Here is a 15,033-nt window from a genome sequence, read left to right on the forward strand (position 1 = left end):
ATATAATTTTTATAACAATTTTGATAGTGTTTTAAGTTTGAGGGTAGTAGAACACTGATAATTTTTATTTTTAAATATATCGTTCGTTGGAATGGTGACAGGCAGAAAAGGAGCCAGCCCTTTTTATTAGATCAGTCGACTGTGACGAAATTCTATAGTTTCTTAATAAATTTATGTTCATCTATAAGTTTGACCTCGTCATTTAATGGAGCTAACCTAGCGGCGTTCTCGGCTGGCTTCACTCATGTGGAGGAGTTCAAATCTATAATTTTTTTTAAATAGTTACATATATTTGCAATTTTTTATTTAAAAATAAAAAAATCACTGTCATTGCACCGTGCGTCGCTACAGCATTAGCTCGGGCCGGGCCGGGCTGGGCCGACCACAATGAGGGACGGCTGGGCTGCAGCGCTAGTGATTGCTGGGCTCTATTAGTGTTTGGAAACGATAAGCCCTGGGCCAGTGGGAAGCTGTTCGTGGGGTTGGGTTGGGTTGGGTTGAGACACATTTGGGCCTCGGGGTCACAGTAGCGCGTCGTGGTCGTGTGGACGTTTCAGGCGTCCCGCTCGGCACTTCATGGGCCGCTGTTTGGGCTGCGCGCTGGCAACATGTGCAATTGTGCAGTGTTGCTTCTTGCTTCCACATGATTTCCGGTTAGTCCTGCAAAAATTTAGAGCAACATCTATTTCTCTTTTTTAGAGCACCATCTATTTCGTGAAGCATGGAGAACTCCTACAGAGGATATTCTCGTAAAATTAGACTGCAGAGTAAAAGTCGCTTGTAAGCACACTCCTATATAGGGAGGGCAGGTGAAATGTGAATATTCTCGTATACGTGTACAAGACACTGTGCGTGCTCCAACAAATAAATGTTACAGTTGCAACTCAAAATGTAGTTAACGGAGTCCGATGAGACCTCTTTTCTCGTCAAGTCACTCGCATATGCTAGTAGCGGTAGCTAGCACCACGGAAGAACAGAAGAAAAAGAGAGAAACCAAGGGGCATAGTATGGCAGGAGTGAACACAAAAGGCAAGCCATGTACCTAGCTACCAAAGCTCACCAGTCATCAATCTCGAGCTTTAGCTTTCCACAAAGATAGAGATGCAAGATACGATCCAGGGACCGGCCGCCCGCCCGCAGCATGCTAAAGTACAAGCACTAAGCAGAAGCCCACGAGAGGAAAGCAGAGACGACCACGGATCGGAGCCTGCCTGCACCGGCACTGCACTGCACTGCACTGCACGCAACAAAAGCCGTGCATGCACCTTCTGCGGCTGGCGCCTTTGGTTCTTCCTCCGCTGCCACTGCATGCCGAGTGAAACAAAGAAACCATCCTCTCTCTCTTAGCTAGCTAGGGCGCTCTGCAGACGAGAAAGCTAGCTAGCGTTCATGCATGGTGGCGGGTGGCGCAGGCAAGTACAGCAGGACTGACCCGCCATCCCCTCTCTCTCCCCGATACCTGGTTAATCTCTCTCTCTCTCTCCCTCTCTCTCTCTCTCTCTCCTCGATTCCTGGTTAATTTCTCCGGTCTCTATCGTGCGCGCAGCCCTGCTGGTCCGGCCCCGGCCGGCCTCTGCCGCTGCGCTGCACCCGCGCCCCCAGTCACCCTCAGGTAGGCCGCTGCCCTTTGGGCTGCAGGTGCAGGCTTGCGCGGCCGGCCGGCCGGCCGGGCAAAGGCGAAAAGCGAAGCCAACTTTTGGACCGGAGGACCGAGGGTTCCCGCTCCCGCTTCCCAGCCTTTTGAGAGCGGCGTACGGACAAGACGGGCACAGTACCGGCAGGAGAAGAGCACGTAATCGATCGAGAGCTAGCCGTGGTGGTACCAGTTTTCAGGATGTACGTGCGTACGTAGTGGGGACGAAGCATGAACAGTTCCTTATTTTCTCGGTATTGTTGACGATGTTTACCTGTCCCTTCAATTTCTGACGGATCTCCCTAAGATAAACTGTATTGGCTAGTAGGTTGGTTCTCACACGGCCAACCAATATTTGATTCTCACCTTCTACGTATTAATGCTATGTTCCTTCAATTTCTTCATTGAGGCATGCATGGTTTGCTAGAATTTCTCCCTATCCCGAGGGGAATCGAAATGTTAACATTTCTCTACAATAATGTACACTCCTGTATGGGAGGGGAGGCAATGTAGAGAAGCCCACTGCCCAATTGCATTGTGTTTGGAGTTCACTCATGATTGTAATAAAAATATCTTTTCTTACCAAAGTATTCACGTACCATTATTGTCTTAGCATTGTTATATAAAAAAAACGTTTGTCTTCCATTGGGACGTGTTCGGAAAAAAAAAAGGTTTGTCTTACATTTGATGTGCAATGAAAATCAAGAATTTGTTACCGGTAAGAAGCGTATGTAGTCAGACTACCATGGCTTCTTGCATATAAGTCTTCAACTAAAAGGACTAATGCAACCATTATATGCATTATACTTTAGGGTCTTTCTGGAATGAAGATTTCTCAAAACACAAGAATAATCTAACCCCTTGTCGTCACTGACGCCGACGCTGCAGCGAGCCAATCACTACGGAGGCTGACGGGTCGAAGGCGATGCCGGAGACGTTGAGCTCCAGCACGCCTGAGTGGGTGCAGCCAAACTCGTCGAGCGGTATGATGTTGCGAGGGTCAGGGTCTCCTGGACCTCGGCGACGGCAAGGGGAAACATCGCAGCGGCGAGGACCCCGCAGCAGGCAGTAAAGAGGAACAGGTTGGGTTGGCGACTTTGGGTCCGTCGGCATGACGACAAGGAGATGATTTTTTCCTTAAAAAGAAGAGGAAAATGCGAAAATGCACTTAACTTGCTTAATGAAATGATCAAATGACCCTAGAGCTGGAAAACACGCAAGTCTACAACTATTGGGAATGCCTTTAGTTTAATGTTAGCGGTCATTTCCAATATTGTAATTGTAAAAAACAAAATAATAATATATCAGCATAAAGGCAAAGTGATCAATTACATCGTCATCCTATCTTTTAAGAAACTGTATCCAGTCAACTAGCCAAAAAAATTCTAAAGATCATTCTGTGACCACAAGAGAAATGTTTCTAAAAAAATATAAATCGCTACTAAACGAGCCCTTTGCTTCTTCGTAGAATCAGTTCACGGGAACAAGGAGCAAAGAAAAAACAAAACCAGAAATACAAGTTTTCCTAGGGATTTTTCGGACAAATTTTGGGATAAAAGAACAGAACAAAAAATTAAAACAGTAAATATACGATCATTCAAATCCAGGTCGTCTTATGGAAGTAACATTTGACCGGTTTAGTTTGGACCCAGCAGATCTTCTCAGTTATCGTATGGTTAAACCGGATCAGACGACCGGGACTTGAATCAGACCAGATCCATTGGCCGATGTCAGTGTTGACTCGTGTTCAGTGGACATACCCATTACACCAAATCGGTCGTCAAAGTTACAGCGTCGACCTATCCAAGATCCAACGGGCCCGGCCAGTGCTGCACTGCCTACCAACATCCATATTGTCACATTAGGTCATGTTGCTTATGGGTGTGTGTGCTGGCCTACAGCAACGACAAGAGATATCTAGGCCACACCCAGGCCAGATGGGCAGCTCAAATTTTTACATACAATCACAACGGTATACATGTGCTCCATCCTCCAGCTCCCGTTCGTATTTTTGTGATTCCCTGAAAATCAAACTGTTTTTACGAAAATTTCTTCATTTCAAACGGTGCTAAATCACGGGAATTTAAATTCTTTCTATTCTAAGAACATTTCCGCATTCCAAACAGTGATCTGTGTCGTGTTCTCTACCTCTTCTAGCACTGCCGAATGGGTTGCCTCTCTGAGATGTTAGGCTGATAGAGTCGAATGCGAAGGAGAAGGAAATTTTATAATACCCGCTGGTGAAAGATTTTTGCACGACTTTGATCACATCTTTCCTCTGCTGATCCAACGGCTACACGTGCAAGAAAGAGAGAAAAAGATGACACTTATCACGCTAGCCTATGAGTCTTTCGAAAGTATAGGTTTTATAAAATTTATTTTCGAGCCAAATAGGTCATGCACCTAGCAACCTGATAAGCTGATAAGAGGTTAGGCAAGGATTATTGGAGAAGACTGCCATGCACCTGACCGCATCACGGCGGCGTTACTGTTTCTCAGGTGTAGCTGTTTTTTAAATTGCTAATATTTACACAAATGAAGAGTCAAATACTAGCAGCAGGTTCAATAACCACTCCGAAAATCTTGTATGAGATGTGCATGCAACATTAAGTCATGCAGATCAATGGTGTCTGGATTCTGTTAAATTTAAATTACCATACCAGATTCGGCTAAATTTAAATTACCAAAAAAGATAGCAAATGCAAAGTAGATTCACTACTTGGTGGTTACTAGTTTGAGACGTGCATGCAACAGAGAAAGAAACAAACGTAGCATTGTGTGCCAGTAGCTTCTTGCAATGCAGATCAATGGAGTCATCGCAAGACCAAACGGAAGAGATCGAGTTAAACCCTAAATGCTAAGGTCAACGTAGATTTAGCGCTGAAGCACGCATCATCAAGTTCATTAACCTTACAAGATGCAAATGCTGTGGTAAACGCGTACCAATGATTGATCACCGGGCATGCGATCAGTACGGTCGCGGCGGCGGCGGGTGCGGCGCACGAGCCGGCGGCCGCCACATCACTTCTTGGGGCTGCGGCGGGTGGCAGGCGTAGATGGGCATCGGGCCGCACGGCTCCACCGGCTGCGTTGCCGAGGCGAGGTGCGGCGCGGGCTGCCGTAGCACGACGTGGCGCTGTTCCTGCGGCTCCGCGGGCTGATGGCCGCGGTGCTCGTCCGCCGGGTCGCCGCTGCCAGCGGAGAGGGAGACCGAGACGGACACCGACGCGTCGTCGTCCGCGGGGAGGCGATGGAAGGTGGGGTTCGTGAACGCGGCGGCGACGACGACGACGGTGGTCGCAGCGTAGAGCGGGCCCGCCACGGCGCCGCCGACGATCTGGCCGTGCGGGCCCGCGAGCGAGATGGAGACGCTGGAGGCGGCGGCGGCGGCCTGCGGCGCCACGGTGGACATGGCGGGAGGCAGGAACATGGCGGAGATGGAGAGGATCTCGTACTGCCCGTGGAAGACGATGGCTGCCGGGGTGGCGCCGGGGACGCCGGGCGTGGGGTGGCGGAGCGAGATGTTGGCGACGGCGCCCGTGCCCGCGAGCACGCAGATCCCGAGGTTCCGGCGGGTGGCGAAGCTCGCGAGCGCGTCCGCGACGTCGCGGCCGCAGGGGATCTCGATCACGTGCGGCCGCATCGCGGCAGCCGGCTCCGCCTCCCGCGTGATCACCACGGGCGGCTTCGGCTTGTTCTTGGACCCCGGCGGCCGCCCCCTCCGCTTCTTGGCGGCCTCGATGCTCGCCCCGTCGCCCCCACCGGAGACAACCAGGGTCCCCGCATGCTCCTTCGGCTCGGCGCACCCGCGGCTGTCCACCTCATCAGAGAAGCACTCCAGCTGCTGCTGCTGCTGCTCACCAAGGCTGCCATGGTGATGGTGGGATGGCGGCTGCGTCGTGAAGCGAATGGGCGCCACGTCCTTGCGATCTTGGTACAGGCTCTCGTTGCTCATGTCTCTCTTGCCAAGTGACATGGAGTGCAAAAAAAAAAAAAAAAAGAAGCCAAACCTTGGTCGCGATGGAGAGAGTACCTAGCTATCAAGAAGTGGTACAAGCTGGAAAGGTGCGTCTCTGCGACTGCGAGAGAGGGTGCTGTCAAGAACAAGAGCGGCGGCAATGGCAATGGCAATGGTAGCTACTACGACGACGAGAGAGCTCTGTGGACTTAGGAAGGGGCGGGATAAGAAAAGTGATGTGAGAGAAGATGAGACGAGAGCAGCAGCAGCACAGTAGCAGGAACAGGACAGGATGAGCCTGAAGCCTGAAGGAAGAGTAGGCGGTGCTTCCTGCTGTTGGTGAGAGCGACAGCGAGGTGATCTTTTTATCCTTGTCATGCTCTCCTTTTGCTCCAGCCGGAGATACTACTAGTACTCCTTTGTTTCAAAATAAACTTCGTTTTGGATTATGTATAGTTAATTATTTTAATACTATAAATTATTTTTATATAATGAGTTTAGATATTTAAAAATAATATGGGTAGATTTATCTTTAAAATATCTTTATAATATTATTACTATATTTATTAATATATTAAAATAAAAAATAATAGTTAAAGTTATATTTTAAAAACTATGTTAATATTTAAAATGATATTTGTTTCGAACCGAAGAGAGTAATAGCACAAGCAAGGGCGTGTTGTATGCGTTGGACGAGAGTATACAGGGTTCAAATCAAAATCACCTCCATCCAAATTCCTCAGTACTCATAATGCTGGGTCAAATTTGAGTTTAACTTTTGTTGTGGCACGAGACGAGAACATGTACCCGTTGCCAAATTTGAACGGTGGGTGCAGCGTTTGGCGCCTGCGTGCCGGTGCACTGGCTGTGTAGGCCGGCCCGGGGCCATCAATTTGACGGCAAGGCACGGAGCTGCGAGGCCGTGCGAGCTGTGGGTGTGGGTTCTCCCGCTCGACCCGTGCCGCGCCGTGCGCTTTGGTTCTTGCACCAACCCGCACGCGGACCCCCAAAACATACGTACCGACGCGGAGATTCGCCGTAGCGTGGTAGCCTGGTAGGGGTCCGTGCCGGTCGGACGGCCGTCCATTAGAGCATCTTTAGTTAGCTTTTTACATCTTTATAAAAGAGCCTTTCAAAAGATTGTTTATTTATTTTTCTATAGGCTCTAACTAACTTTCTAAATCTGGCTCCTTAAATTCTACTAATATATTTTGTTAATATTTTGTAGCTAAAAAATATTTTTTAACGACTATATTTTATAACTATTATATTTTCAACTGCTATAAAACAACAGACACGAAATTAGTGTTTTGCACTTCCAAATCTCACCCACCCCTGCTAAGATTTGGGAAACACTCAAAAAGACAAAAAAAAAAATCCATCCATAACTGACCACGAAAAAAACAAAGATGAGAAATCTAACTTGCTCGCAAATCAAGAATGGAGAAGATACATGCTATTCCAACTGTTCCCAGTTACCACCGATTCTCCAAATCTGTAGGGATCACAGATCGGACGGACGTCGAGATTTGAGGGGAAGAAGCAGCAAGGAAGGTGTGTGAGCCTCCTTTGTGCGGGCCTCCCTCCAAATTGCAGATCATGGTCCCTCCAGCATGATCGCTCCCTTCTCCACCGTGCGCGCCACCAACTGCTCCGCCCCACCACCACTCCGGATATGATGGGTGCAACAGCAACACGAGGAAGATGAGATGGGTGGGGCATGGCGCACACTATACTTCCACGGGATGCTCTGGATGGTGGCAATTGGGATGCCGAGCTTGTTTGCTGTCCGACAAAAGTAGCGAGCGATGGAGAGGAGATGACGAGGGGGTAGGGAGCCGATCAGAGCCCTTTTTTTTCCCGAATCGCTATATCTAGCAATGCTAAGTAGGTTATTGGATGGCTGGAGTTGCTCTTACCAAGTAGTAATATCAATGCGTCACTTTTTGGGACGACAACGCAATCAAATAGCTAGCCATGACCGGCAAATGGAGATGCTCATGTAACTGTGTGTCACCTAGTTACGGTACTTACACTGTGTCATTTGCTTTTGTGTTATACTTGCTCTAGTCAGCCTCGCACACCGTAGTATGTGTCCATCCGGATCCGTGTGTCACCTCGTTGCGGTACTTACAATGTGTCGTTTGCTTTTGTGTTATACTTGCTCTAGTCAACCTCGCACACCGTAGTATGTGTCCATCCGGATCGACATCACAACCCCGAATATGTTGTTTTTGCTTGGTAAGGATGCAAATTAATTAACCTAAATGTACCCACCGATCCTTTTTATTCAACAAATAATACTATTTTAAAAAAAATTAAACAATTTTTTAGAAAAATGATTGTTATTAGTTAAATTAAGGACGGTCGGTAGGTACCTATATGTTAATTAATTTGCACCCTTACTGCTTGATGATCCCAATCTGGGTAAATTGTATGTGGCCGTAGTCAAGCAAGTCTACTTGCGGTTCGCAGTGCAACAATTCGACATGTGCATATGAAACGCACTGTCCCGTCCATTTTGTGACCACGAGATATAATATGCTGACTGACACTGATAGGATATGAAATAGTAGTCGTTTGACCAGCACACCGGCGCGCTGGCCGGCTGGGCATCCGAACAGGCACCCTCGGATCACAATATAACTTTCTTCTCTAGATGCAGCAAATCTAAGTTCATAGTAACTCTAATACAACTTTTTTACTTTATTATTTCATGTCTGTCTCTATTTAAATATACCTTGATTAATACACTTTTTTACTTTATTCTTCCATTTTATTTGTGTCAGCACAGGTCATCTAGTGGCTGCTTCGAGCAGGATGGCAAATGATGACAAATGAACAGGTGAGCCGCTTCTCCTGTTGGTTGCACAGTGAAGTTCTGTGATGACATGGACCATGGATGCAGGGAGAAGATGTAACTCTTCGATCCTCTTTCGCAGTACCACAAAAGGGCAGCTTGTCCCAGCAGCATACGAGGCAGACTGTACGACTACGGCTCGCTCGTAATAATGCCGCGCCGTACAATGCATCCTCATGCACGCGACGCCGAGCCCGCCGGTGCAGCACGAGGCATCATGACGGCCGCGCGAGGCCTCGGCGACCCACAGGCGCAATCATCTCCAGGTCGCCATGCATGGGAGCGGATGCAACCGTCCGGCCCCGAATCATGAATGCCGGCCCTGCTCGCCACCGGCGACGAACGCGATCAGATCATCTCAGCATCCCCACCCCACCACAGCTTGTTGAAGGCCCGGCCGCCTGGGGATTTAATTAGCTTATCAGACTGGCCGTCCGTGCCCCCACCGGCCTATGGCATCTGCGCCTCGCCTCCCTGCGCCCCCCGAGCCGTAGGCGTCTGCGCATAGGCTAGCTCAGGCGCCAGGCGGCCTGGCCATCTGTGTAAGGCTAAACTTTAGTGTCCGCCGACCGCCGCCGGCGCTGGGCGCTGCTGGCACACCGGCACACAGGCACAGTGCACTGCGTTTCAAGTTGCATTTGTTGACCTGAACACAGGCTAGCTAGTCTGGGTGTGTCGCAAACACATGCTGCACGATGGCCAGTAGCCCTTGGCCAGGTGTAGCAAGCTAGCTAGGCCTAGCTACGAGGGGATCGACTCGACACAGATCGAGTTCATCATGGCCAAATTAACCTCCGTTTACAACAACATACCGATATGAGGCACTATAGTATCATGCACCATCCAAAAGAAAAGGAAGATTTACCATGCAACCAATGTTGAACTGTTTGCTGAGCCAGTCCTTTATTTTGTCCCTGACTTTTTTTTACTCCTTTGAGGACTCAGTTTTGTTATTGTTGTCGTGGAGGATGCATGCATGCTCATTTCTTCACACGGTACCCTTCTTCCATCCTGACGACGGTAGATCTCCAGTTCTTTGCTACATGATACGGGAACTGTTTATAGGGTGCGAGCTTGCATGTTGCCCATCTGCAAAAAAACATTAGGGTTAATCAGCGATTTTTCAAAAAGAAATGTAACTGTAATATTAATGAATGAATACGACATAGATGATAGAAGTATAGGGTCAGAGGATAGGATCAATATATGATCGCGCGTAGCATATCTACGAATTAAAATGGCGGCAAAATTGACTTAGAGAGAGAGAGAGACGCGCCACATGATATAAAACCCTTGATCGTTTATCTGGTTCGATCCCTCACATAACTCTACACTTTCCTGTCTCTCTGTCGGTGTATCAAGTAAAGGGGTAACTCAGCTAATAGATTTCACGAAGGGTGCAAACAGTTAGGGGAATATACCTCCTAAAAAGCTAATCGGTCGATGGGTTACCACGACCAGTGCAAGGTCTCAGCGACCAATCTCGCTACGCCTTCACACAAACCTATGAACAGCCCTCCTGATCGTGGGACTGGATTGGACGCAACCCATCCGAAGCACCTTTATTGGACAGTCACCTGAACGCTTCCTTCAGCAGGCATTGGCTTCTACGGATAAGGTCGTGGGTGGTGCAGGGGGCGTTGTCCCATCCCGTAGCATTACAGGCTACGGAGTAAGACTCTACAGGCCGGCGCAGCGCCGCACGACAGATGTGACGTTGTCAGCCACCCGGCAGGGCGAGTGGACAAGGATGACGCAGAGAGGCAAGTGGACGGGGACGGCGCAGAGGCAAGTGGACGGGGACGACGCAGAGGCAAATGGACGGGGACGGCGCAGAGGCAAGCGGACAGGGACGGCGCGAAGAGGCAAGTGGACGGGAACGGTGCAGAAGGGCATCGTTCCATCCCGTCACATTAAATTCAGCAAGATGAGGCTCTACGGGCTGAGCAAAGACGGCGCGCGGCAGTACAATATACAATGCCATCAAAGCAAGTTGGCATGCCTGGTACTCCGTAATGATGATTTGAGTTAGATATTAGAATGAGCAGAGACCATCTGTGTAGGACCCGTATGTAAGTTCTCCCTCTCCCTACTATATAAAGGGATGAGGACATCGTCTGTAACCAAGGGACATCAATTCTGGCAAACTACTAGAATACTGTCTGTAATCAAGTGAGATCTACGATAACACAAACATAGGACGTATGTTTGTTATCCTCCGGGAGATCCGAACTTGTATAACCTGTGGTGTCCCCGAATCCATCATCTACACACAGACACATCTAGCCCCTGAAACATCGTTCACGCACCCACTGTCCAATATACCCGAAATCACTGTCAGTGATTTATCCTCGACACTCAACTTAACAAAGTAGTCTGTTTTATCTTCGATGTCCTTTTAGGCAAGGTTTTCACCATGATATTTTTAATAATAATATGTTAGTTACGGAACAAAGCTACATATTATGGAAGTACTTTCAAATATAAATCTAACGACTAATGCATGGGCCTGGTTAAAGCGTAAGTAATGTATGGACCTGACTGAGGTGTACGTTACACTTGTGCAAGTATTTTGAAGAGAAAGTTTTCACATTGAAAATTCAAAATTCATAAAAATATCAGTGCATAAAGTTCAAAAGGCTGACTCCATGAATTATAGGATGATGTTTGCCTTTGATAAGTGAACCCCTCATGGCCTCATCTAGCCATGGCACAGAAGAAATTTAAGCATGTTTGTTCAATTGCAATTTTTATGTAGCCCATTTGAAAGATATATGATGATCAGAATTTTTGCAATGGAAGATATATAACTTCACCGTTAACATATGCAAAACTATTTATATTGATCATGTGAAATAGGATTTTTCAGAAACAGATCATGCAAAAATAGTATCATTGGATTTGTTTGGATACTATAAGTACGTTCAAAATGTTGTGCACAACTTTTCGGACATATCGCTATGCAAATTAAGAATAAATTCTAAGTGATGTCCAAAGCGTCCGAGTTTGAACAAATGGAGTGCCAGTGCCACATAGGCCTGCAGGTCTATGTCCGATATGAACATAGCAGCATCCAGGCCCCATCCCCTGGAACTCTAGCTTAACCAGCAAAGATGATGGACCTTGATCCAAGTTGTTAAATCATGTGTGGATGCATGTCAGAGAAAAATCATGTGTGGATGGCCCAAGTTGCCACGTTGAAAAAGAATGAGTGGGATATTTTTTTAAATAGGGCTTTATCATAGCCGTCCACGACACGATCCAAGAGTTATAATCGTGTGCAGTGGGCTCGGTGCAGTCACTGTTATGGCTCATTCCGAGAACACCGATACACTTTACAAAATGTTGAAATGTTTAGTGATCCAAGTCACTACTACATAAAGGTTATTTCTATCTTTTTTTTCACTGTCAGATCAGTAATAACCGATAGTAATAATATATCACTGCATGTTTTTAAGATTCAGACGCATATAAAAAACTAAGCCAGTAAAAACCGATAGTAATAGTAGTTATCATTGTCGATTCTACTTACAAACTGGCAGTGATAGTTAAATTATCACTACCGGTTCTTAAAAAGATATGTATAAAAAGACGTATCTTTAATAACAGACAATTATTAATATTTATTTCAACCAGTTCGTATTCTAAACTAACAGTAATAATTGACGAAGACGAATCGACGGTGCTAATTATAATCACGATCGGTTAGTATTCTAAACCGATCGTGATAATTCTTCTATAAATAGAACTCGTCTCTCTCAGCTACCCCATCTCATTTCGCTCTCCCCAAAGCCTGTCCTGAGAGGTAGATGCTCCCAAGGGGTAGACCACTGTCTCCATACTACCGCATCTACCTCTTGTGCCCAGCTTTAGCACAACTCACACGTGCTCATCGTCGTAGCCACCTCACGTCCCAGCTATAAAATAAGTTTATGAAGATGATGTCTATTTCAAGTAACCAGATAGGGAAAATATTTACACTTAAAGTTCTAAAACTGTATTGAAGGCAAATGGCTTCTAAGCTAGTAACTCGTATTGATCATTTATCTCAGTTGTCTCCTTTCAAGGGCCAAGAACTACTTGGTGAGGAAGGAATTTTCTAGGAACTCAGACTTTGAAGGGATCACACGGACTATTACTCAGACACAGACTTTCTGGAGGTAGCTAAACTAACCATGGAATAAGGTTATTTGTCTTATAGCGACATTTGTTGAGCCCGTCATTCGTCATGCCCACCGTTTTCTGAGCTAACGCGCGGCCACACACCTTCCCTGTTTCCCCATCTTCTCTCCCTATGGTCTCCTCATCTGCTCTCACCGTCTCCACTGCGGTTGTCCGTCGTACTCCGAGTCGTAGCCACTTCGCGTACGTTCATCGAGCCCATCGTCTCCCGAGCCAACGTGCGGCCATGCACCTTTTTCGTCTCCTCATCTCCTCTCCCTGTCTCCACTGCATGCATGAATGTTGTATGAGGATGATTGTAGCAATAGGTAGATCTAAATGAATAGCAAAATACACATTCGCTTCAAGCTAAGTTTGAGTGTTAATTATTGTGCTTTTATTATTCGTTTAAACTTACTATTGTCACTCGGTTACTATTATCACTCGGCTAGCACAAGATGTATAACAGATAGCGTATGGTTGCTGTATCAGGAGCTCTTTGACGTGGAACGTGTGCAGAGTTCCTGGTACAGTAACTTCGCAACATTCGTTCCTATTTTTAGATTTAGGTATAAAATACTCTACCACGAACATTTTGGCATGAAAGCTTATGTCTTAAGTTTGAACTTAAGATATATCCCCATGTTGAAGAGTTCACGATAGAATATTTTTGCGCATGTGGAAGGCTTGAACCAACAGTGATACTTATTATCATTACCGATTCATAAGTTTTTATTATCACTGCCGCTAATTTATTGTCAGTTCAAAAACCGATAATAATGTCAATTTTAAACCAGCAGTGATGACCTTTTCTATAGTAATGAGTGTATGTTACACTTGTGCATGTATAGGTAATTCTATCGGTTAAAGCGTAAGTAATGCATGGACCTGGCTGAGTGTATGTTACACTTGTGCAGGTATAGGTAATTCTACATGTTAAAGCGTAAGTAATGCATGGACCTGGCTGAGTGTATGTTACACTTGTGCAGGAATAGGTAATTCTACAGGTTAAAGCGTAAGTAATGCATGGACCTAGCTGAATGTATGTTACACCAGGTATAGGTATTCTACAAGGGTAAGTAATGCATGGACCTGACTGAGTGTATGTTGCACTTTGTGAAGGTATAAGTAATTCTACAGGTTAAAGCATAAGTAATACATGGACCTGGCTGAGTGTATGTTACACTTGTGCATGTATAGGTAATTCTATAGGTTAAAGTGTAAGTAATGCATGGACCTGGCTGAGTGTATGTTACACTTGTGCATGTATAGGTACTTCTAGTGCAATTCAATCCGGTTTGATCATAACATGGACATCACATCAATTTTACTTCCTCTAAAGAAACATAAATTTTGCTTAAAAAACCTGAACCAAAGCCTTAAAAAAACAGTTGGGATCTTGATCGTAACACAGTAAACAGTAGACTCGTAATAGTGAGTGTAATAACTGTTTCTTCTTGTTATTACATCAGTCAGGTCAGAGTATTTATAGCCCATACCTTAACCACTATGATCATCATTACATTTGTGCCCTTTATCCATAAGAATATTTGTTTTAACCCTAAGAAATATTCTAGGATACTCCTAGGGTATGACTGTCATTGTACATTTTCATTGTCTTGTACTATCTAGACTGGACACGTGTCCAAAAGAAACTTGCATCGGGTCTCCCTTCAGGGCTACTAGCAGATTCTCTCTGGTTATCTTCTCGCTGGATTCTTGCTGACCTGCAGGCTTCTCTTTGGGGTCCTTGCACCGCACCCCTTCGTCCTCAGGGCTTCGTTGTACCTTTGTCCTTCGGGCTTCACTGCATCCCTTCCTTCTTCGATCCTCGCGTCCTGGCTTCGCCTCTCGAGCTTCTTTACCACATCCGCCATTCGGCATTCCTTGCTTCATGTGTTCCCTTCAGGATCATCGCTTGCATCCTCGGACTTTCAGTCCTTCGTTGTGCGTCCTTCGGCCTAATCCCTGCATGTCATAAGGAAAACATCTCCATCTCGATATTAGTCTTGTTACGTTGCAAAGGGCTCGGAGTTCAGGGTGGGAACGGGGGCACCCCCGGCCCTACCCCGCCCTGTTGCCATCCCTAGACCAACCCGTGAAATATTCGACTGATGGGCTATTGATGCATGGTCCTATGCGTGCAGACCGGACTGAAATTTGAAGGGGGCATGATGGAAGCAGAGAAGAGAAATACGAATCCTCTTTGGGGTGATTAATTTATGGCATCTAGTGCAAGTCCCTTGAACCGTGCATAGTCATGCAAAATGCTGATATTTTTCCCCCAAATTTTCAAGAAAAGGTAATCAGACGGTGTTCAACATGTTCAGAGAATCTTCCAAAATTATTTAGTCCAACCGTTTACAAAACAACAGAAAGATAAGACGATAGTGACAAAAAAGCTCACTTCAGTATTTTTGT

General features: G+C 46.3%; 1 protein-coding gene across 1 annotated transcript; it reads right to left on the bottom strand.

Annotated features, from left to right (window-relative positions):
* Positions 1-4,601: 4,601 nt before the first annotated feature.
* Positions 4,602-5,657, bottom strand: LOC133896739 (AT-hook motif nuclear-localized protein 28-like). Its single transcript, XM_062337342.1, has one exon. It carries the CDS (start codon positions 5,607-5,609, stop codon positions 4,602-4,604), a length of 1,008 nt encoding a protein of 335 aa, XP_062193326.1. The 5' UTR covers positions 5,610-5,657.
* Between the last annotated feature and the right edge of the window lie 9,376 nt (positions 5,658-15,033).

The sequence above is a fragment of the Phragmites australis genome, chromosome 17 (genome assembly GCF_958298935.1).
Source record: "Phragmites australis chromosome 17, lpPhrAust1.1, whole genome shotgun sequence".
Taxonomy (NCBI): Eukaryota; Viridiplantae; Streptophyta; class Magnoliopsida; order Poales; family Poaceae; genus Phragmites; species Phragmites australis.